This window comes from Pan troglodytes, chromosome X (genome assembly GCF_028858775.2).
Source record: "Pan troglodytes isolate AG18354 chromosome X, NHGRI_mPanTro3-v2.0_pri, whole genome shotgun sequence".
NCBI lineage: Eukaryota > Metazoa > Chordata > Mammalia > Primates > Hominidae > Pan > Pan troglodytes.
Genome location: NC_072421.2, coordinates 37,868,356 through 37,892,644, shown reverse-complemented (window position 1 = coordinate 37,892,644; position 24,289 = coordinate 37,868,356). Strand labels below are relative to the sequence as shown.

At 39.0% G+C, this 24,289-nt stretch overlaps 1 protein-coding gene and 1 pseudogene across 3 annotated transcripts in view; both read right to left on the bottom strand.

The window, feature by feature from the left end:
- Positions 1-1,689: 1,689 nt before the first annotated feature.
- Positions 1,690-24,289, bottom strand: part of PRRG1 (proline rich and Gla domain 1) — a 108,119-nt gene continuing 85,519 nt past the window's right edge. For all 3 annotated transcript variants that reach the window (XM_016943694.3, XM_016943695.3, XM_016943696.4), the window contains exon 4: positions 1,690-5,840. In XM_016943694.3, coding sequence (XP_016799183.1) covers positions 5,355-5,840 — 486 coding nt within the window. In that variant the 3' untranslated portion in view covers positions 1,690-5,354. The remainder of the gene's footprint in view (positions 5,841-24,289) is intronic.
- On the bottom strand, positions 16,650-17,552 carry LOC129138870 (putative ferritin heavy polypeptide-like 19; annotated as a pseudogene).

Here is a 24,289-nt window from a genome sequence, read left to right as displayed (position 1 = left end):
CTGGACCATCACGGACACCGTCGAGTAACTCTCACAGTGGAGGGTAAGTCCATCCCCTGTTTAATCAATACAGGGGCTACCCACTCCATATTACCTTCTTTTCAAGGGCCTGTTTCCCTTGCCCCCATAACTGTTGTGGGTATTGATGGCCAAGCTTCAAAACCCCTTAAAAATCCCCTACTCTGGTGCCAACTTGGACAACATTCTTTTATGCACTCTTTTTTAGTTATCCCCACCTGCCCAGTTCCCTTATTAGGCCGAGACATTTTAACCAAATTATCTGCTTCCCTGACTATTCCTGGACTACAGCCACATCTCATTGCCACCCTTCTTCTAAACCCAAAGCCTCCTTCACGTCTTCCTCTTGTATCCCCCCACCTTAACCCACAAGTATGGGACACCTCTACTCCCTCCCTGGCAACCGATCACACACCCATTACTCTCCCATTAAAACCTAATCACCCTTACCCCACTCAATGCCAGTATCCCATCCCACAACAGGCTTTAAGGGGATTAAAGCCTGTTATCACTCGCCTGCTACAGCATAGGCTTCTAAAACCTATAAACTTGGTCGGGCACAGTGGCTCACGCCTGTAATCCCAGCACTTTGGGAGGCTGAGGTGGGCGGATCACAAGGTCAGGAGATTGAGACCATCCTAGCTAACACGGTGAAACCCTGTCTTTACTAAAAATACAAAAAATTAGCCGGGTGTGGTGGCGGGCACCTGTAGTCCAAGCTACTTGGGAGGCTGAGGCAGGAGAATGGCATGAACCCGGAGGCGGAGCTTGCAGTGAGCCAAGATCGTGCCACTGCACTCCAGCCTGGGTGACAGAGCGAGACTCCGTCTCATAAAAAAAAAATAAATAAATAAATAAAAAGGCAAGTCCATATGGCCACAGCCAAATATGAACTTTTAAAAAGTGATCTATTATGACAGATGTTAGAATCATGGTATCTTTAAGGAAGGGGAATGAGGAAGCCTTCTGGAATGCTAGAAATTTCTTGATCTAGGTTTTGGGTTTTATGATTGTAGTCATCAATGTGTAAGTTATATAACTTTTAGAAATTGCTATAGATTTTTAAAAGTACCTTTTAAAGACTATTTGAACAACTCTTTGAGGACTTTTGCTTATAAAATTAGACTTATAATTTATATTTAAAATTCATCCTTGAATATGGAGTAAATAATTTTAATTCTTGTTACCATATCAACTCATGTTCTTGGTTAGTGATGTGACAAACCAACTTTTAGTCTTTGAGCTCTACACATAGGAAGATGCCCTTTGGTCACAATGTTTTCATCTTGTGCTTTCTTTTCAAATGCAAGCTGTTCTGCTAAGCAGGAAACAACAGGCTCCTTGGCGTCTATGGACAACACTATTCCCAGGACTTGACAAACTACACTATGCAGGGAGCTCAGTCTATTCCTTTAGAGCAATTGTTTCCATTTTGTATCATGCCAAAGTCATCCAAAAGTAGTACAGAAAGTTCTTTCTTATGCTGAGAACACTCTGAGGTTTTGATCAGATGATTTCTGTTGTTTTTACTGACCTATATTCCCTAAATCCATAAGAAAAAAGAAACATAACCATTTTACCTTATTAAAAAGAACATAATTAATAAGAACATATGCAGCGTATTTACCACCTAACCATAATATGATTAACACATGGCAGAAAAAAAATCTCTTGGGTTTAAAAATAGCTTTATTTAGCATACCAAAAACACAGAAACATAAGAAAGACCCTACCTAGTATAAACATAAAAATAGTTAAATACCATAATTTAATGTAAACCAAGCATCTTAAAATGAGAAATATTATAATAAAATACATACTATTTACACAGAACCAAGTTAAAGCTACCTCCACAGTTATTGGATCACATCATCAATCTTGAAGTCATCATTAAAAATGAAACAAACACAACATATCTATCTGTACTGGTCAATAGGAAAAGAAGAAATCAATACATTTACTTTAAGGAAGTATAATTTTTTGTGACATTTAGAGCAAGGAGGCAGAAAGTGCCAATTCTAGGATTCCAGACACAACTACTGCACATGCAGGCATGTAAACCATTCTACAGGAAGACCACTGAGCCTGTTCTTTTATTTAAATGCAAACTGGTTGATTCAATTCAGTTACTCCTTAAGAAAGGTACTAAATATATTCTGTAAAAATAAACTTAAAAAACAATCAAAGGTGAATGTAATATCAATCAGGTAAGAAAGATAAAAGCATAAAAAATATATATTATTCCAAACAAACCCCTTAATTTTAACGAATGCTAAGAAACTCAGTTTATAAAACCAGATGGGGTAGCAAAAGGGATTTTAAAAAATATAAAAGCCAAATCAAACTCAAACCAAACAAACAAACCTAAGATAATGTTTCTTGAAGACAGTGGTATTTTGTTTATCCTATCATTATCATGCAACAGCCACCATGAGATCTGTGGCTGATAGAGCTATTACTGTGAAGTAGAATGTTCTTTGATCAACAGTCTAAAAAGCTACAGTCATTGATCAGTTTAAGCATTTGGCTTTTTGGCTTCAAACATCAACATTCATTCTGATACTGCAATTTAGGTGTCTCTAAAAAGCAGCATTATATCCAATATCAGCAGTTTAAAATGTAAAATAAAGTTGCAAGAAATCACACTAACAGAATATCCTGCTCCTATGTCTAATCCTGTAGCTCTAAAACTTTTGGTCTCTGGACCCCCTTACACTCTTAACATTTATTGAGGATCTGGATGCCAAAGTACTTTTGTTCATGAGGTTTATATCTATCAATATTCACCATACTAAAAAAACCTGAAAATTTTTAAAGTATTAACTTATTTAAACATATAAACCCATTACATGCTAACACAAATAACATTTTATGAAAAATAGCCATATTTTCAAAAACAAAAAAAGAGATTTGTGAGAAGATGGCAATGTTTTACATTTGCAACACTTTTTTTGAGATAGAGTGAAAAGACAATGTCTTCACATTATAATAAAAATATTTTGATCTCATAGTCCCCCCTGAAAGGCTCTCAAGGAACCCAGGGGTCCATTGGCCATACTTTGAAAACTGCTGGTCTAATCTAAAGCCTGACATTAAAGACAAAAACATGTCCACACAAAAGGTGTCTTAATTTTCATTTAAAAATAAAGAAAAAAACCCCACACATACATACACAGTTCACTGGATCAAACACTTCTTCCTTTAGCTTTAAATAGAAGCCAAAGATATCTGATGTGTACTCATGGCAAAACTAAAAATGTCATTTCTGAGACCAGGGTCAAGATATAATCAATCATTTTTAGTCCATAAAAGCTACTAAACCTATTAACTAGCACACACGCCTTACTTCCCTTTCTATCATTTGCTTAAACCTGTTTGTGCTGTGTGGGCTATCATCTTTCAGTTGGCACAGTTTCAGAACAGACCAGAGCATGGCAGGGGTTCTCTAACAGCCCACACACTCAGATTAGGAATATGTTACCCATTTATGGGGCAGCCTGCTCTATTTCTCACTGTGTGAAAGCTCTCATACAATTTAGGAAAACAGAGGGGAAAATTCTCCTTGAAGCACAATAATAATAACATTACGAACTTAGTGTAGATAGCTCTTCACATTTTACAAATTTCTTACATACACACCATCTTATTTGATCCTTGTAAAGCCCTTAGAGAAGTGCAGGACAAATGATGTTATCCCCATTTTAGAGTTGAGGAGGTTGAGGGTCAGATATGATTCTTGCTCAAGGTACAGTGGTGGCAAGCATGTGATAGAGGGAGATCTGAGTTCAGGTCATCTGACTCCTACTTCAGGATTCCCCTCAGTGTTCCTCCTTCCTTTGGTTCCAGGGCAGGACTCGGGGAGGAGTCTGTAGGGATGGAGCTGGAAGCAGCAGGAAATGACACACCTGAAACCTACATTCCTTCTGCCTGCCTCATCAATCATTTTATCCAACGCTGAAAACTTTGGAAGTGGTACAAATATTTCCCTTAACTGACCTAATGAATTTGCCATCAGTGCATACAAAATGAAACTTTATGAACAACTGTCTTGTTTTCTTTTATTTCTCAGCCAGCTTATGTTGGCAACCCATTTACAGCCTGTTCTCTCTGCTCCAAGAAAAAAGTAAAAACCCTACAGTTAAAAAAATACCTGATGAAAATACAAAAGGAAGTAGCAACAATGATGAGATCTGTGTGGGGCTATTACTAGATTTATTGTGTACCTAGCATAACATGGACTTTGCAATCTTCTTCTACCACTTGGAGGGCAATATAAAAATCACAGTTAATAATTCAATGGAAAATTACCTCCTAACAATCTTGAGGCAAAGACATCAGCCTATATAAAAATATTAAGACAATAATTTCAAAAATTTTATTTTAACTAAACTCTTAAGGGCTTGAAAATTCTGTGGGAGTAGGAGAGAGTGTAGAACGTACAGTAAAAGGCAATAAAACAGTGGGAATAATTTCACCAGCTATGAGTAAAGGAGTAATGGGTATTTACTGCCTGTCATTAATCCACACATATATCCATTTTAGAAATTATTTTGTTGCCTGGAAATCTGTCTCATCAAGATGTTAATATACACCGCAGGAGATATTCAAGATGCTAAGAAAACACTGTTTAATTTTGGAAGTGTGGGGGAGTGGTCAACCAAAAAAAAAATCCCTATTACAAAACAAGCCGAATGCCACCAAATACCTTATTGCTATCTGCTGTAAGCAAGTTATCAGTAGCTTATGCATTATTGCTCACACACACTTTTTCTCTTTCTATTTATAACATCAAGAATGACTATGTGTAATTTTTTTCTTTTTAAGGTAGATGAAGAATTATCAAGTTAACAAAAGCCAGTCAGAATTAGAAAACATGCTAAGTACATCCAGTTTGCAAAAATCTACAGCATGTCACTGGCTATTACACAAATTCTTGATACCCTTGTTTTGCAATTTTGGTGAGTAATGCTCTCCTTCCAGGTGATTTAGGTAGAAGTTAATGGATTTTTAAGACAGTTTTACATATACTGTGTTGATGCATACACATGTATATATGCCTATACACACATATATACACTTACATGTATGTCTCATCACATCACAGAAAGACCCCCATTAGTATGTTTTCCCTCTTCATATATTTCCCCTAGCAAAAATGAGCATGGATAATGATTCTATAACAAGAAACAAAACTAAAGAAAATAAAACAAGTGTGAAGTGGTATGCTGTAAGAGTCCAATAAAATAAGTCAATGAACATTTATGTAGTGGTAAAGTGCTAGAAAGTTCTTTCATTAGTATTTTAAAAATGATTAGAATAAAAAGAAGTTTGCAGCTTCATTTGATGGTGGTGACCACAGGCACCATAGGAATGGCACTGGCTGAGTTGGAGTTGACTATGTCCTCATACTCCGGGGGTGGGTCTAAATGAGGTTCTGTTTCACTCCTCTGCAGGTTCACTTGGCCAGTGGCTTCCTCATAGGTTGGTGGGGGATCACAATTGGACAGGCGAGTAGAGACGGAATCTGAGCGCCCAACTACATATCCCAGAAAGCCTGGAGACAATCCACTGCTGTCAAACACTTCATCTGGTGGGGGGGGTGGGGTGATAATATTAAGGTGCTGAGGGAAAGGAATGTGGCCTTCAGTCACTGTCTGTCTACGAGTTTTGTTTCTTAGGAAGCATCTCCAGATTAGGAAAATGACAAGGAGGATAATGAAGAGGCCAAAGATTAACGGAAAGGTAAGGTAAAACTGAAACCAGTCACTTCCTCGGTTACTCTCCCCTTGTTGCGCTTTTGTGTAGGTGCTCCAAAACTCCTTCTGAAAATACAATACAAAATAAATAGAAAATCAGTATGAATAAAAGATGGAAAATACCAGATGAATAAATGTCTGGGTTCAATGAACATAATGAACAAAAACCCAAAACCAAATTTGCTGAATCAAAGGACCTACAAGTCTATATTTTCCATGTGACAAGAAATTACAAATACATAATTGTGCTCCTTCTGGATCCTCCCTAAAATGGTCAGTCAGAATCCAAGAGTGTTTTTAAAGACTTGGAGTTATTTATATTTTCAGCTATGATACTTTAGAGGGAAAAATAAGTAATGAGGGTTTTCCCCTTTACTAACTATACCAAATAATTTACTGTTAAAATATGTTAAATATCATCACTCTCCATATCCAACTACAAGATTCTCATCACATGATCCCTATCATCATTAATAGTATGTACAAGTTTAGGCAGTTGTAGTCTTTCAGTACTCAAACACTCCAGGAACACCTTGTTTTCTAATGGTTCTGTTTGGGGTTCCTTGCCACCAGACATTCCTCCTCAGCTCCCTCTCCAACCCCAAAGTTTAGTACACAGATGTTGACTGAAGGTCAAAATTATATATTGTTCCTAGGAGAGACCTCAGGCTGGTGAAGAAGCTGCATTAGGTTACTTCTGAACCTGGACCTTAATCCCAAATGAAAAGTAGTCCAGTAGTTCAAGACTTTAACGTATGTAGGAGAAGTATTTAAAAGATAAAAAGGAAACTTGACCCAATTACTAGTTATGAAACCTGGTCAAGTTACTCCTTTAGGCCTCAGTTTCCTCACTTGTAAAATGGTATAATACAAACCTACCTTATAGGCTGCCTGTGCATTAAGTGAGATAACATTTATAACATGTCTAATTAAGTCCCTGGCATATAAATACTCAATACATATTAGTGATTATAATTAATTTTATATATTATAATCAAATCTCTGCTTCAAAATGACTGATTACCTATCCCTTACTTTGATACAAAGATCACCCTCACTTGCAATGCTATTCACTGCATTTATCAAAGTGCTTTTCTTACAATCATGTTTATTTGCAGGTATTATGGGTCACTGATAAGATTCGAAATGTCTGCCATTTCATATTATTTAATTATCTGGCATCAAGGGAGGGAGCCCTTGGAATGCAAATTGGAAAAAGAAGAGCTGGGGAGAGGAGTTAGCTCACTAAACAAATGGACAAATAGAGGGAGTTGGATTACACCTGGAATTCTGAACTCAGATGCCCCATGAGGGCATGGAATTTAGATAAAACACCAAATTTGGTCCAAACTAATACTATGGCCACTAAAGCTGCTTGTTTTATAGTAATATATTTTACTTCACTTAGTTATATAGCTTTTTAAAGAACCCTGTGGTCATAAAAATGACTCCTGAATGAGGTCTCTAAGGTACATTATTACTCCAACATTCTATAATTCTAAGAGGAACTGGACATGTTATAAGAAACATTGTATGATTTACTAAAGGCTGTACAGGTTCACAATGAATTTCACCTAAAAATCAAGATGAAAATATGCAAGATTCGATATTTAAAAAAGCCCAAAGAAGAAAAAGTAGAGTCTAGATACAGCATTCATCTCAGGATAATATCTAAAAGCTGAAATTGTCAAAGTACTCATTTGCTTCACTAATATGGATATATATTCACAGGTAAAAACTATTAAATATAGATGTATGAAGACTTTTTACACAATAAATTTGCTCCTAAAATTACACATCATTAACTTTTTATATAACTATCACTTTTAGGATTGAAAAAAGTGAATTATATAAAATTTCACTCCTGTAAAAACAGCAAAAATGGGGCTGGGTGCGGTGGCTCATGCCTGTAATCCCAGCACTTTGGGAGGCTGAGGCAGGCGATCACCTGAGGTGGAGAGTTCGAGACCGGCCTGACCAACATGGAGAAACCCTGTCTGTACTAAAAATACAAAATCAGCCGGGCGTAGTGGCGCATGCCTGTAGTCCCAGCTACTCAGGAGGCTGAGGCAGGAGAACTGCTTGAAACTGGGAGGCGGAGGTTGCGGGTGAGCCGAGATTGCGTCATTGCATTCCAGCCTGGGCAACAAGAGCAAAACTCTGTCTCAACAAAACAAAACAAAACAAAACAAAACAAAACAAAAACAGCAAAAATGAAAACGAATCACTTGTAGTTCCATCATAAAGATGTAAGCAGTACTAACATTTTGGTTTACATCATTTAAAAAATTGCTTTACATCTCTTTCTCCTGTACACTTGCCAATCACAGTTGCACTCCTAAAAAATAACAGACTCTTTTACAAATTTGGAATCAAACTGCACCAAGTAGAATAAAGTAAACTTATCAAGTATCTGATCTATAGTAAATTTTCCTTTATCTGCAGGTGAGACTTTAATCTCTCTCTTCCCAGTCTCTCAGGTCACCACTTCCTTTTACTCTGTTTCAATTTATCCAAAAATACCAATAAACATATGGGATTTAAATAATTATATGATGCTAACCTTAGAAAAACACAATAAAATGTAGCTCTTTTATATTGTCCACATTACTTTGGAATACCCAAAGATTAATCTACAAGAATGTTTTTTGCACACTTGCTTGCATAATTCAATTTCTCTGTTTTTTGGCATTCTGGGAAATAAAAAATTTTTAGTCTAATTCTTTCCCCTTTGGAAAAAATTACAGAGAAATAATTGGGCATTTATTTTGAATGGATAAAAACAAAGCTTAGGCAAAAACTGAATTAGTAAACCAGATTTTAATTTTACAGGTAGTAACTTAATTAATCTTTAACACATAAAATACTGTAGGCTCTGTTATCATCCTCACTTTGCAGATGAGGAAAGGGAGGCTCAGAGAGGTTACATAATGATAAAGTCAAGGTCATTTAACATCTGAACATCGGAGCTGGGATTTCAACCCAAGACATCTGGCACCAGAGCAAACCAACAAGCAATCTGCCTTGATGTATAAGTAATTCAGAACCAGTTTGGCTATTTTCCTAAAATTCAATCTTCCATCATTTTCAATGTGTAGTCAAAAGCAAGCTGCCTCATTTTACAGATTAAATACTTTCAATTAAGGTAACAATGATCTGAATAAAAACACAATGACAGATTTATTTGGAAAAGAGACTGATATGTCCTTGAGGCCAGAGGGTCAGAAGAAAATTCATGTGAAATCAGCTCTAATAATTATCATTCAAACAAGTAATTTCAAATTATGTTTCTGTAAGCTATTTATACAGTTCTTTTTCTTTTGAAATCAGCAAAAAGATACTTAGAATAAGCAAATGATTTCAAAACTTGGTAGAGCAGTGCTTTAGAAGGATTTAACATTAGTGGCTGGCAATAATGTGGCACAAATGTATGTGCCTAAACAAGAATTACTATCATAATTGAATCATACTTTTATAGCAATCTTAAGCATGATGTAAAAGAGTGAATGAAGAAAAGAGTCATTAAAGGAACTCTATGGTTTTAGCTCAAGATAAAATTAGAGAAGTGATAAACACAATCTGGAGCTGCCAGAGAGGTCCGACAACCATTTCAGAGGGAAGAGCCCCAAGAGGTAGACGTTTCATCCTGTGAGCTGAGTGCTAGAACAAAATGCACTGGGTGCAAGATTCTTACAAAGAATATTTGTTTCCCTTTTATAAAATGTGTGCTTTTTCTGTTTTGAATGTTCTCACTGCCATTTACGAACACAATTTGAGTGACTCAAGGCCTGACCTCAAGGCTTTCATAATTGCAAAGACAGTAGAGTGGGGCATGTTTTGCAATCTGATCAATCAGCTCAGAACCTACATAAAAAAGTTGGGAAGTGGATGATTTTCCCATTGAGTATGTATTGATGAGGAGGGCCTAGCAGCATTTATATACAGCTCTCCTACAGCTTCTCCCTATCCTTGAAAGAGAATGACATTAAAGGGGAGGAAGGACCTTAGGAGACGGGGGACTAAAAACCAATCCTAACTCCAAAAGCTGCCTTGTTGAGAGTAGAAGGCAGAAATACCCCCAAGTTGGAAAATCCAAGCAAGTGTAGTCCAACTTTTTAAGACTCCTTATCAAAAGTGATACTCTAGGGAAAATGGCTGGACTTACAAGTCACTTAACATCTTTGGGTCAATTTCTTTGTCTCTAAGGTAGTAACATGTATATCTAAGCTATGAAAAAGTAGAAACAGATCATTTTTAAACTGATGCATAATGTGGAGGTGTGGTAGCACAAACCTGTACCCTCAGCTACTTCAGAGGCTGAGGTGTGAGGGTCCCTTGAGCCCAGGAGTTAGAGACAAACCTGGGAAACATAGGGAGACTCTAGCTCTTTAAAAAGTATCTTAAATGATATGTTTTGTATTCTTTTGTCAAAAAGTAAGGTATTATCTTGAAAACTGTCAGTAGAAGATGGACAAGTTACTGGGAAACAATATTATGCTGGGCATGATAAGCATCAATTTAATTTACTACCAGTTGAAGATGATATGGCTGGGGGATGAAGACCAAAGGTTGGTGGCATGCTGTTTCAATTAATTATGGGCACTATATTTTGTAAGGTGGCACACAGGTTACATAAAGGAAATTCTAGTAATTTAGATGGAATTATTTGCAAATGGTTATGGTTTGGATTCAGGACACTTGAATAGAACTGAAGCAGGAGAATAGGGTCTGGAGATAGGGAGCTTTCACTTCAGCCTGTGATTGGTCACAGGCCAAGTCTTCATTTGCATAGGGTGTAACTCCACTTCAGCCTTCAATTGGTTGCAGGACAAGTCTTCATTTGCATAGGGTATAACTTCACTTCAGCCTCTGACTGCTCACAGGTCAGGTGTTCATTTACACAGGGTGTAACCAATAGGAAACCTCTAAAGGGTACTTAAACCCCAGAAGATTTTGCAACCGGGGCTCTTTAGCCGCCTGTTTCTTCAGCTCCTGCTGTGTGGAACGTACTTTTGCTTCAATAAATCTATGCTTTCGTTGCTTCGTTCTTTTGTTGCTTTGTTTGTGTGTTTTGTCCAATTCTTTGCTCAACACATCAAGAACCTGGATGACTCATCAAGACCCTACACTGGTAACAGAACCAAAGAAGTGGGAGGATTGGTACCTGTCCTGATGTAATGAGCAAAAGGAGAAATCCCAAGTCCCAGAATGTCACTAGTGACCAGTATGTAAATTGACTGCTAAAACCTCATTCTTTTATATCATTAAGGAGAGAAACGTAAGCTGCAGGATACTGTGAATTATGTTACTATTTGGTATATATCCATGGCATGCATACTTCTCCATAAAACAAAAGTTTGTAAGTGCTATGGTATGGATGTGGTTTCTTCTTGCTAAAACTCATGTTGGTGTTGAATGTATCCAGGGATTTCAAAAGACATTATTGTTATGGCAAGCAAGATTTAAAAGTAATCATCCTAGCTACTACATATTTCCAAGATTTTTGCAACATATTGAAGAGAATATTAATGAAAACATTTCGAAAGAAATAAAATTAGAGATATTGTTGCATCTCACTTCTCTATCTCAAACTTTTAACCATTTCTTTCCAGAAGAAAAATTTGAAACATTAAGGGAAAACAGTTGGGTAAAAGATCCATTTGCTTTTTGAAACTCTGAATCAATAATTGAGCTAAACTTGGTGCCTGAAGAAGAGAATGAATTATTGCAGCTTAGTTCTTCATATACATTGAAGAATGATTATGAGACCTTAAGTTTATCAGCATTTTGATTAAGGTAAAGGAAGACTTTCCATTGTTAAGTAGAAAGAGTGTCCTGCTATTACTACCATTCACATCTAGTTTGTGTGAACTAGGGTTTTCTATCTTAACCCTGTTAAAAACAAAGGAAAGAAATGGGCTGAATGGTGCACCAGCTGTGCGGGTAGCATTATCTTCCTGTGTTCCAGACTGGAATGAATTTATGAACAAGGCAAGCACACCATTATTGTAAATAAAATCTTACCTAGTTTTTGTTTTTGTATTTCTTACTTTGTAGTATTTTTCTGTGTTATATTTAAATGGTACTATAACATTGTATGTGATACTTTTGTTATGTTTTGTTATATTTAATAAAATTATTTTATGTTCACTGAAAAAAAAATAAAACTCATGTTGGAAGTTAAATTACCAGCGTGGCAGTGTTGGGAGATGGGCTGTAGTGGGAGGTGTTTGAGTCTGGAGTGGCACATGAATGTCTTGGTGTCCTTCTCGCTGTAGTCAGTGAATTCTTGCTTTGGAGAGACTGGATTAGTTCTCACAGGTATGGATTAGTTTCCGAGAGAGTGGATTGTTATAAAGGGAGGTTCCTCCTCAGGTCTGGTCCCTCTTCACATGTGCCTGCTTCCGCTTTGACCTTCTCTGCTGTGTCACGACAGAGCACAAAAGCCCCCACCAGAATCTGAGCAGATACTAGCCCCATGCCCCTTGAACTTCCCAGCCTGCAGAACTGTCAGCTAAATAAATCTCCTCTCTATAAATTAGTCTCAGGGATTCTGTTATAGTAACACACAAAACGGGAAGACAGAAAGGATATATGGAAAACTCCTAAGGAAGGTAATCTTTCGGTGGGGCTGGTATGAAAGACACTTGAGAGCCTGCAGTCAGGGACATGAGGAAGTTCATCACATATCATTTTATATATTTTACTTCTGAACATTATGGATGTATTACTTCTTCTAACACTTAAAGAAATGCATTATTTCTGGGAAGTCAACAGGTACAGGTAACCCATTCTAGAATCCTGGCTATGAATTACAGGTTGAGATAGCAGCCAGTTAAAGATGCAGACAAAGTTTAGGAACCTGTGTAGACCAATTTCAATTTATTACTAGGAATAGGACACATTGTTACTCACCAACCCCCCAAAAAATTCAGTATTGCCTTAATAAGGATGAAAGAGTAAAATGGCTGTTGGCTAAGTAACCAAAAGTATCTTCTATACTCCTCTTACATGGAGGTGCTATATTAAATCATTATCATCTTAGGTTAAATTAATACAGTATATTGCTTTCATTTCTGCTACACATTGTGTTTGATAGGGAAATTACGCACCAAACTGCAATGACCATATTGGAGGTACAAAGACAATTGCACATTTAAAAATATTTGGTGGCTTTAGGTAAATTCAGGGCCTGTGATAAGTTACTATACAATGGGATTGGTAAACATTTTTTTGTTAAGAACTAGATAGTAAATATTTTAGACTTTGTAGGACATACAGTCTTAGTCTTACATACTAACTCTACCTTTGCAGCATGAACCCAGCAACAGGCAATACGTAAATCAACAGCCATGCATCTGTTCTAATTAAACTTTATTTACAAGAACAGATGGTGGGCTATATTTGGCTTCTAGGCCATATGCTTTTAGGCCATATTGTTTCCAACCCATGCTTGTGAAAAAACAAATAGGTTGCCAAATGATTTATAAAACAATGATTAAAAGTGTGCACATGTTATATATGTGTGGAACATAAACAGAAATGAGAAAAAGTTTCCAAGTCTTTCTGGATATTTGTCAATTCAATAATCGTTGTTGAAGTTACAGTAAGTTTTTGGTGTTTGGTGCAGTATGTGCATGGGGGCATGATTGAGTAAGTTGTTTAAGTTCAAGCATCAGTATTATTTTTCAGTATCCCAGGTTATCCCAAGGTACAGCTAGGTAGAGAACCAGGATGCTAAAGCAGTGCTTCACAAACTTCAGTGTGCACACTCATCACCTGGGAGCCTGTTAAAATGCAGATTCTAATACTGTAGCTCTGGGGTGGAGCTTGAGATTTTGCATTGCTAATGAGCTCTCAGTTTAGACTGATACTTTGGTCCAGACCAACTTTGAGCAGTAAGATGCTAACACTGGTTTTTAATGTCTGGGATGCCTAGGTCCTGCCTCAGAAGCTTATGTATTTGATCTAGGCATTGAAATTTTTTAAAACCTCTGCAGGTGATTTGAATGTGCAGCAAAGCTTGAGAGCCTCTTTGCCAAAGCTCATGATGATGTATCGATTTTAGTTATGTTATCAGTGGCTCTAATGTGTTCCCTTTTTCTCATTCTCCTGTCAAGCGCCGCCTAGCCATTCCTCTCCTTTTCAGCTCCAAACATCCAGATGAAGGTGGGGATCTGGGTTAGGATTTCATCCTGTTGCTCTTGTCCATCTCTGGGGAGTGGGAGGAAGTTAAGGGTGGAAATAGGAGGCTCAGGCAACCTGGGTTTGGGAAGAACAAGCACAGTGTTCTAGGGGTGAATTCAAGGGAAAGCTGGTTGAGATAGAATTGGGGTGGATTACACAGAAAGCTATCACAACAAAACCTGTCTCTAGTCTTGAGCCTGTGTGTGGGACAGCAAAAACAGCCATGTTCCCTCCTGAGTTCTGGTGGCACCTGACAACCAAACCAGCTTCTAAGGGTTTTCCCATCTCTGTATGCAGGGTGACATGATGGGTAGAAATACAGTGCTAATGTATACAAGTGAAGTCTTTCCCCCAAAGCGTAAATAATACAAAGGATCTTAGAATTGAGTGGAGGGTGATGAGGGTGATTATGGTGATAACTCATAGCTACCACATAATGTACTTACACCATGCCAGGCACTGCTGTAAGTGATTTACATATATTAACTTATTTAATCTCAGCAACCCAATGAGGTTGATGCTTTTGTGATCTCTATTTTATATATGAAGAAAGTGAGGCACAAAAAAATTTAATGACTTGTGCAAGTCAACACGAATGGCTAAGCTGGGATTTGAACCCAGGCAATCTGAAGTTAAGAAACCACTGTAGCAAACTCTCTGCAAAGTATGAAAGTAAGAAGAATCCGCAGTGACCTGATGGTTTTAAAAATGTAAACACTCACAAAGAGATGCTCGCTTTGTTCTTCCTCATATCTAGGAGAGAAAAAATATATATGATCTGAGACAAAGTCAGAGAGGGGAGAGATCCTCAAATCAGGCAGATAAAGAAATAGTGAGAGGACCAAGTTACAAGAGTAAAGGGTCAAGAATACCTTCTGGAAACTTATATGACCATAATCCTCATTTTTAAGAAAGTGTTACAGTTATGAAATAAGGTAATGATTGCATAGCTACACTTGTTCATATTTTACTACTGTTCAAACCAGTTAGCTTTAAAAAGACTCGAGCTACACATGTAACTTTGAATACTGTATACAAAACCTGTAATTTTTATCTTTTATATAATAATCTACATGTAGCACTGAAGGAACAAAATGTTTTGAGTAGTTTTTCAGAAACATGCATAATCTAAGGTTTACATACTAATTTCATCTGTTTAGGTAGAGAATAGGCCAAAAGATATGGCAAAGTTGTGAAAGGAGAGAGGAGAAAAACGTAGGCTTACATCACTACCATTTCTCTAAGGAATCTTTTTCTTACTAGGAAATAATTTCATTCTATCCATAGCCATAAGACAAGACAAAAGAACTCTTCTCCACATCTAGAAAGGAGAAACCAGAGGTCACACTGACATCAGGACAAGCTGATTTGAAAATACACTAGGAGTGGACACTGGGGGCCATGGTCTGGAATAAGGTAATGGTCAGGTGGGAACAGAAACTCTCTGGGTGTTCAAACATCTCAACTATACCCTAAATGTTAGCTGCCCTGAGCTTGGGGATAGATTTGTCACACTCTCTCTTACACTTTTTCTGGTGAGCTCATCCAATCACATGACTTCAATACCATCTATAATGTCTCCCTTACATATATTTCCAAAGCTGACATTCATTTTTCCATCTACTTGATTCACGTTTCCATTTGGATACCTAATAAGGATCTAAGATTTCACATGACATGTATTCCCCAGCCCTCTACCCTAGGTGTCCCCAGTGCAAATGTCCTGAGGTTAAGAATAGCACCATCAACCCAGGTGCTCAAGATCAAACACCAGAACTTATTGTCCCCATCTCCCAGTCCTCACCTTCTGTCCATGAGCAAAACTTGTCACCTTGTCCAAAATCCATCTGGAACTAGTGAATCTATCTTCATTTCCTCAGCCACTATCACAGTTCAAGCCACACTAGGCTCTCATCTGGATCAGCTACAATGGCTCTACCTGTTCTGCACCTTCAACTCTCCCCAACCCCTCTACATTCTTCAAAGCAGCCAGTCACTGGCTTAACAGTTGGGGGTATTTAATCTACTTTCTATTCATATCACAAATTTGACCTCCAACTTTGACCTTATATTTTTCAGTCCTTCTACTGAGGTATATTTTTTCCATATTAGTTTATTGGAAGAAATGGCACAATTGAAAGAATAAAAACAGGAGTAGAGGATTTGTATGGGCAATATGCAGGAAATCACCCCCATATTTGTGGGGAAGCCAATCTAAGGCTCAGTCCCATTATCACTGTCACTCTGGGTGAGCTTGCCAAAGAGGTACTCTGCCTTGCTGTCATCCAGAGCCCCCATCTTGCTGTCTAGAAACAAGAAAAGTTATCATTTGCTTATTTTTAAAAAAAGTGTTCATGAAAAGTTGAAGACCCCCTTTACTTTAATCCCTGCCCAATCCCACTCCCTTCACTTCTTCCCCAGAGGCAGCCACTAGGATGAATTCCATACCATTGTTTTACATTGTACCATGTACATGCACCCACATATACCATGGCCCAAGACTGCACACCCCACCTGACGCCATCCACCCCACCCATCTCACCCCACCCTACCCCACCTCACCCCACCCTATCCCACATGCCCTCAGAGTTTATAAGGGGAAGACTAATGTGTTTTCCAGGGGCCCATAGAATACCTTTCCCCTCCACCCCCACAGATCCTGAGCTGCATGCAGATGGGACAGGACTGGGTGGAGAGACTGCTGGATACCTACTTTAAGCCTGCATGGGGATGTACCCTGATTCCTAAAAGGTGAGAGTGTTATAGGCACGCATCAACTGGACACCTTTATTGCTTTGAGAACAGATAACTTTATTGCCAATAATGGTAACACTGAAAGGAAAAAAACTGAAGAGAACGTTCTGAAAGGGCAACATGCACGCCCCCGCCTGGTGGCCTGACCCAGGGAAGGCACACCGTGGCTGTGGGGCCCATCTTGGCTCAGGTGTCTTCCTCGCTGCCGCCCAGGGTGAGCTTGTCAAACAGGTACTCTGCCAGGCCTGCTTCTGGGGCTCACGTCTTGCACAGGTTGCTCAGGTAGTCACCCAGCTTTTTGATGGCCTTGACCTGCTGGTTCAGGAAGTGGCTCTCCAGGAAGTCGCATAGCTGGGGGTCACCTTTCTCCGTGGCCAGCTGGTGCAGCTCCAGGAGGCTCTGGTTGACACTCTTCTCCAGGTGGAAGGTGCACTCCATGGCCTCGAGCCTGCTCTCCCAGTCTTGACGCTCTGGCTTCCTGATGTCGTGAAAGCAGATGCAGCCACTGTGCTGGTTCTGCAGCCTCATCAGCTCCTGGACGTGCTCCCTCTTCTTGTGCAACTGGCGCAGGAAGTAGCGGCTAAAGTGCTCCAGGGCCGCATTGTCCCGGTCGAAGTAGAAGGCCATGGACAGGTACACGTAGGAAGCATGCAACTCCAGGTTGACGTGGTTGTTGACAGCGCCCTCGCAGTTGGGGTGGTAGTTCTGACGCACCTGCAACACTGGGGTGGTGGCCATGGCAGGCACCTTGGGGTGTGGTGAGCAGGCAGGCGGGAGCTGTGGTAGTAGTGGCTGGCTGAAGGCGGATGGCTAATGGCGGAAAGGGCCGGAAGTGGGTATTTGGGTCCATTATCTGGGGAGGGATGCACTCCTTTTCAGTGGAAGTGGGCAGGGAGGAGAATGAGTACTATGTTCCATGTGCAACCCAGTGAACTCTGCACTGTCTGACCTGTGTCCAGTTTTTAGTTTTGCAGTAACATTTCTAATGTCCAAGGACTTTCTCTTATCCCCTAATTGGTCCCCTCTGTAATAGCTTCTTCTCATTTTACAAACCTATTGTTTTCTTAAATTCTGAGAATATCAATTTGATATTTTTGGTAACATTCTCTTCTGTTTCTGGTATAATAGCTCCTTCCAGATTTAGTTCTGTTTTGTCTAGAGTTTGCCTTGAGTTTAAATATTTTAAAATAGATGGCCGGGCATGGTGTCTCACACCTATAAATCCCAGCACTTTGGGAGGCCAAGGTAGGAGGATCACTTGAGTCCAGGAGTTTGAGACCAGCCTAGGCAACATGGTGGGACCTTGTCTGCACATAATTTTTTTTAAAAAATTAGCCAGGCATGGTGGCATGCACCTGTGGTTCCCACCTACTTGGGAGGCTGAGATGGGAGGATCACTTGGGCACAGGAAGTTGAGGCTGCAATGAGCCATGTTCGCAGCTGCACTCCAGCCTTGGCAACAGAACAAGACCCTGTCTCAATTTTAAAACAATAATAAAATAAAATAGAAAACAGCAAAGTGGAATGCAACAGTTTTAACGAAAAACTAATATAAAACCTAGGTTAATAGGGAATTATAATTTTTATTAATTTATCCCATTTTACTTAATACCCTCCTGGATCTTTATAATCTGTCTTTCAAAGTAATAAAAATGAATCTCTGTAGCATTGAAAATTTTCAATAACTTTAGATAGAACTACTTCTTTATCATCTCTTCTACCCTTTCAAACATTACTCTAGACTTATAATGAAACCTCATCAGTTTCTTCTAACGAAAAGGTAGCTGCCTTGAACTTGATCTCCGCCTCAAACCAAAAAAGTTCAAAATTGTCTGTTTAAAAGTTCAGATTGCCACTTCCCAGATAACAGGAAATCAGCCTCCTCCTATACTCCTCCCAAATCGGCCTAATTATATTGTAGGTTCTATTAGGTTTTCTTCTCTTCAAGACATTCTGTCTTAGGCTGCAAGTGTGTTGGCTACATGGTATGATGCTGATGAAAACTGGCTTAAGAATCAAAAGCCCCAAGTTCCAATTCCATTCAGAAATTGGAAGTATCACTGGTCTTTTGGACACTTAAAATACTGGTCTAAAGATGGAAAGAATATCACCTGCTTTGTCTATCCCAAAGGACATTGTTCTAAAGAATTTTTAATTAGTAGAGGTCAGGCACGGTGGCTCCTGCCTGTAACCCGAGAACTTTGGGAGGTGAAGGCAGGCGGATCACTTGAGGTCAGGAGTTCAAGACCAGCCTGGCCAACATGGTGAAACCCCGACTCTACCAAGAATACAAAAATTAGCCAGGCATGGTGGCAGGCACATGTAGTCCCAGCTACTCAGGAGGCTGAGGCAGAAGAATCACTTAAATCCAGGAGGCGAAGGCTGCAGTGAGCTGACATTGCACCATTGCACTCCAGCCTGGGCAACAGAGTGAGTGAGACTCCCTCTCAAAAAAAAAGAATTTTAAAGCAGTAGAAATTAAAACAAAGGCTAAGACTAAGAATAGGTACCAGCCACCACTTTTTCTGTTTCTATCATATCTGAGCTTGAATAAGTACCATGTCATGTGTCTTTACTACTGGCCCAATAAGGACTGGCATAAGAAGCCTGAAGGTAAATTGTTTCATTGTAAAGCCCCTGGCATAACTATCACTAATTAAACTAGGAGGGCACTGTGTTCAATGAGGAGGAGGGGAGGAAGGGAATGAGGAAGATGGAAATAGACGACCTGGGACCTGGCTCCTATTTTGGGCTTCATCAGTATGCTGTAATGAGAAAATGGGCAAATCAACAGTTCTGGGGCTATTTCCTCATTTGTGAAATGAAGAGTTTGACCTATTTGGTTTTTGTGGACTCCATGAAAAGATGATTAGAACCAATTCCATAAGTCATTCTTCAACAATGGGATGGAATGAAAAGGCAGCCTTTAGCCTATTCATGATGAGCAGTGATTGGTATCAAATATTAGCTTTTGGAATTGGATACTATCTTAATATTTAAATAATAATGCCATTTTAAGTTATAGCATTAGTGTGACCCTCTAAAATATACAGTTCAAGGAAAACCAGAGCCTTCTTTGGATCTACTGGTTGTTGTAGTTCACTAGGAGACAGATTTCCTGTTTCAGCTTGACAGTACCCAAGACTTGGGCTAACAACATAGGGCTATGGCAAAGTTACAAATTCTTTTGCAATTGCTTTTATTGTACTTTGGAAATGGCTAAACTGAATCTTATTTCTATAGTTACTGATATACCAACCATGAGAGTCATGATCAAATGTCCTGCCCTAGGGGGGACTGTACCCTAACATTGGAAGAAGGAACTAGTGAAACCCCGTTATTAAGGAAATCAGCAGATACCCACTATAACAATAATTGAATTACAGTAGTCACCCCATCCAGATCAGAACCTCTGAGACGTGAGTAGCAGTGGTGGTTGGTTGCTGTACTTTATCAAATATAACACAGCACGAATTGAAGAGTACACCATTTTTATGTATTAAAAAAGAGAAAAGGGCCGGGCATGGTGGCTCACGCCTGTAATCCCAGCACTTTGGGAGGCCGCAGTGGGTGGGTCACCTGAGGTCAGGAGTTCAAGACCAGCTTGGCCAACATTGTGAAACCTCGTCTCTACTAAAAATACAAAAATTAGCTGGTCGTAGTGGTGGGCACTTTCAATCCCAGCTACTCGGGAGGCTGAGGCAGGAGAATTACTTGAACCTGGGAGGCAGAGGTTGCAGTCAGCTGAGATCATGGCATTGCACTCCAGCCTGGGCAATAAGAGCGAAACTGTGTCTCCAAAAAAAAAAAAAAAAAAAAAAAAAAGGAAAAAATTCTGCTTTCAACGAATCCATGCCATGTCATAGTATGTAAACTTCACCTCAATTTCAGAGAAGTTAAAATGTGAATAAATGATTAGAGAATCAATGAAATATGATGTTTAATTGGTTTGGTCATCTAGTTGCCTGGATACATTTATCAAAGTAGCTATATTTTTTCACTACCCATAATTATTTATACTTTTTAGTAATTTATTTATTTATTTGAGATGGAGTCTTGCTCTGTCACCCAGGCTGAGTGCAGTGGTGCGATCTCGGCTCACTGCAGCCTCCGCTTCCTGGGTTCAAGTGATTCTCCTGCTTCCCCCTCTCGAGTAGCTGGGACTACAGGCACATGCCACCAGGCCTGGCTAATTTGTTTTTGTATTTTTAGTAGAGATGGGGTTTTACCATGTTGGCTAGGCTGGTCTCGAACTCCTGACCTCACGTGATCTGCCCACCTCAGCCTCCCATAGAAACCAACAAAAAAGAAAAAAAAATGGTATTTTCTGCTGGCTATCATATCATTTCACAACACCTCTCTCTCATCATTGGTTGAGTGGTTTTTGCTGCTTCTTGTCCTTTTTTAAAGGGAGAGGTTTACTGTATTAGGCTAAAGAATATAATTCCTTAGGTAACAGCTAGCCCCTTATTCTCTGAATTCATAGCTAACTTCTTCCCAGCATGCTATGGGAGACATGTTGACATCATCTTTCAGATGGAAAAATAGATGCCTTAGACATTTACCAAGCAAAGTTGCTGCCCTAGGGTTCTACTCAAATCCCAATTTGAATGTCAGTGTTTTATTGTCATCAATTCCATTGACTGGTTGCAGCTCTGGAATGGATACATGAGCCATTTCCTAACCATGACACTACTGCTTATTAAGCAGTGAAGGATCCCAAAGCAGCAGCATGATAGGTGACAGGGCCACAAGTTAAATTGAATCCATGGTGCAAATGATTCTACAAGTGACAACAAATAGATCTGTCAGCCTCACTGGTACCCAGTCTCTGAGGATAGTTCTGAAAAAGGTTGGCACTGGTACTGGGAGAGGAAACTTGCTGAGGTAACTTTATAGGTCAAGGTTAACATACTGCTGGCATGGGCAGGAGAGCACCCCCCCCCCGCCCTGACTGAAGAAGTCTACTACTTTATTAATATCATACAGGCTGAAACTCTCCTAATTCAGTTACTACCATAACCTGACATGAATAATTGACACTACAAATAATTTATAATCTACAAATGGGCCCAACTGCCAGAGACTAAAGTTCACCACTAACTTAAAAACAATATCAATGATATAATCAATAAAAACATACTTTAAATGAATCATATAAGGAACAACATGTTACTGACCTGCAACAGTCAGACCTTCCTCATCTTTACAGAAGGTAGCTCAGAATACCAGTTGCACAAAATGACATATTTTGGCCCTATTTAACTTATTTTCAAGAGGTTCCAAAAGAAGTAGCGAGGAAGCCTTTGGGAGTTCCAGGAAACCACCCATGTGCCTAAAGGGAAACTTCATATTTGGTTCCCCAAGGAGGGTCTGGGATGCGTCTAGGGAAGGCAGGAGAAGGTCTCAATGGAAATGAATAAGGTATGGCTAGAAGAAGGCCACAGCAATGCCCCATGTTTGCCTCCTATATTTCTTGCCCAGACTGGACTTCCACCTCCCTTCTTTCCTGAATTCTCTCATCCCTAACAACTCTTTAGTCACTAGGGGTGGGGAAAATATTCTGAATCTGGCTCTAGTGCCATCAGCAGATCATGAGAGGCTAAGTGAAATAAGAGTTTCCCTAACAGTGCCAAAGAATCGGACTTTCTGCCTGCAAGTGCCATGAGTAATCTCCAGGACCTAGTGATCAATTTTTAGATACCTCAGACACAGTATTTCTTGTAATCACTAATCCCAACTCACAAGTGTCTACATGCCACCTCCTGCCATGGGCTCTGAATTCCACAATCTCCAAATGTAGTTTTTGTAACATATCCTAGTGTGAAGGGGGACTGCATATCTCTTTCTTCCCCAATAATTTCTACATAAACAAATTTAAATGGTGACACTTTGGAATGAGAGATATTATCTAGAAAGGGATTGCTGAACTCAGATCTCAGATCCTTGGATATCAATAACTCAGTTTCTAAAATATAGCAGCAACTTGGCGGCAGAATGGCACATGGAGTGCACAAGAATGGGATAAAGACTTGGGATGATGCACCCAGACAAAAGAGTCATCCATATCCCTAGAAATACCACCCACTGCAGAGCTCTGAGTATTCTAAGTGGTTTTAGCTAAACTGCTTTCTTTAGAATCTAATAAAGTGTTACCAAATAAGGCAAGTTCCCTGGTCCCAAGGAGACTTGTGACCCCTGGACTGTGCATTTTAAAAATGAACTTTCTTATTTTGAAATAATTTTAAATTTACAGAAAAATTGCAAAGATAATACATAGCATTCTCCTGTACTCCTCACCCAGTTTCCCTTAATGTGAGCTTCTTACATTAGGATGGTAAATTTGTTATAATTAATGAATTAATCCTAGTCCATTACTATTAACTAAATATAACACTTTTTTTAGATTATATTAGTTTTCCCATTAATGTCCTTTTTTTCCAGAATCTAATTGACATTTCGTCTAATCATGTCTCTAGTTTCCTCTGGTCTGTGACAGTTTCCTAGTCTTTTCTAATTTTTTTTTCATGACCTTGACTGTTTTGATAGTAGTCAGACATTTTGGAGAATGTCTTTTGGTTTTTGGATTTCTCTGTAAGTTTCTCATGGTTAGACTGGGGTTATGAGTTTGCGGTGATGGAAATAAATGATGTCTCTTCTCAGTATATCATATGTGTGACTTAGTAACTTTGATTACCAGGTCAAAGTAGTTTGACAGGTTTCTCCATTGTAAAGTTACCCCACCTCCCCCCACCCGCTGATCCTTCCCATACTCTGTTCTTTGAAAGCTAGTCTTTAAGTTCAAGCCACACTCAAGGGAAGAAGAAAATTAAGCTCCACCATCTGGGGTGGAGTATTTACATACATAATTTGGAATTCTATAGTGTGGATTTTTCTCTTTTCACCTTTTCATTCATTCATGCATTTATATCATTATATAATCATGTGTATTTATTTTGTGTTTTGGGCTATAATCCAATACTACATCATTTATTTTGTGGCTAAAATTGTTCAGCTTTGGCCACTGAGAGCTTCTTTAGGTTACCTCCTGTGTCCCTTTAACATGCTCCCATTCTTTGGATTATCGCACTTCCTTACTTTCTGGTACCACAATGTTCTCCAGCTCATCTTGTATTCTCCACACTCCAGCGCAATAATGAGCCATGTCCCCAGAAAGTCCTGTTTTATTTCACTATAGAATGGAATTAGAAACCCAGATCTGGGCACTAGGTGGGACTATGCAGGTTTGCTAAGCACCCAGACTGTTCCTATGCACGCTTAACTTTGAAGACAACCACTGTGGAAAGTCAAGCAAAATAAACTAGAAATTATATACGATTAAAAGTTCTATAATCATTGTTTTAAAGAATTACTACTATTTTCTCAATGTCAGTGCAAGATTAACAGCTCCAAAATGTAGAGAACCCTCATAGTCTCATAGAGAGAAGAGAGAAAAAGTGATAGTGGTGAAATAATGATTCCTAAATAAAGTGGCAAGAATTCAGCACCTAAAAACTAGAAAAAATTATATTTATTGAAAGTTTCCTCTGTTCCAAAAACTATGCTAAGTGCAC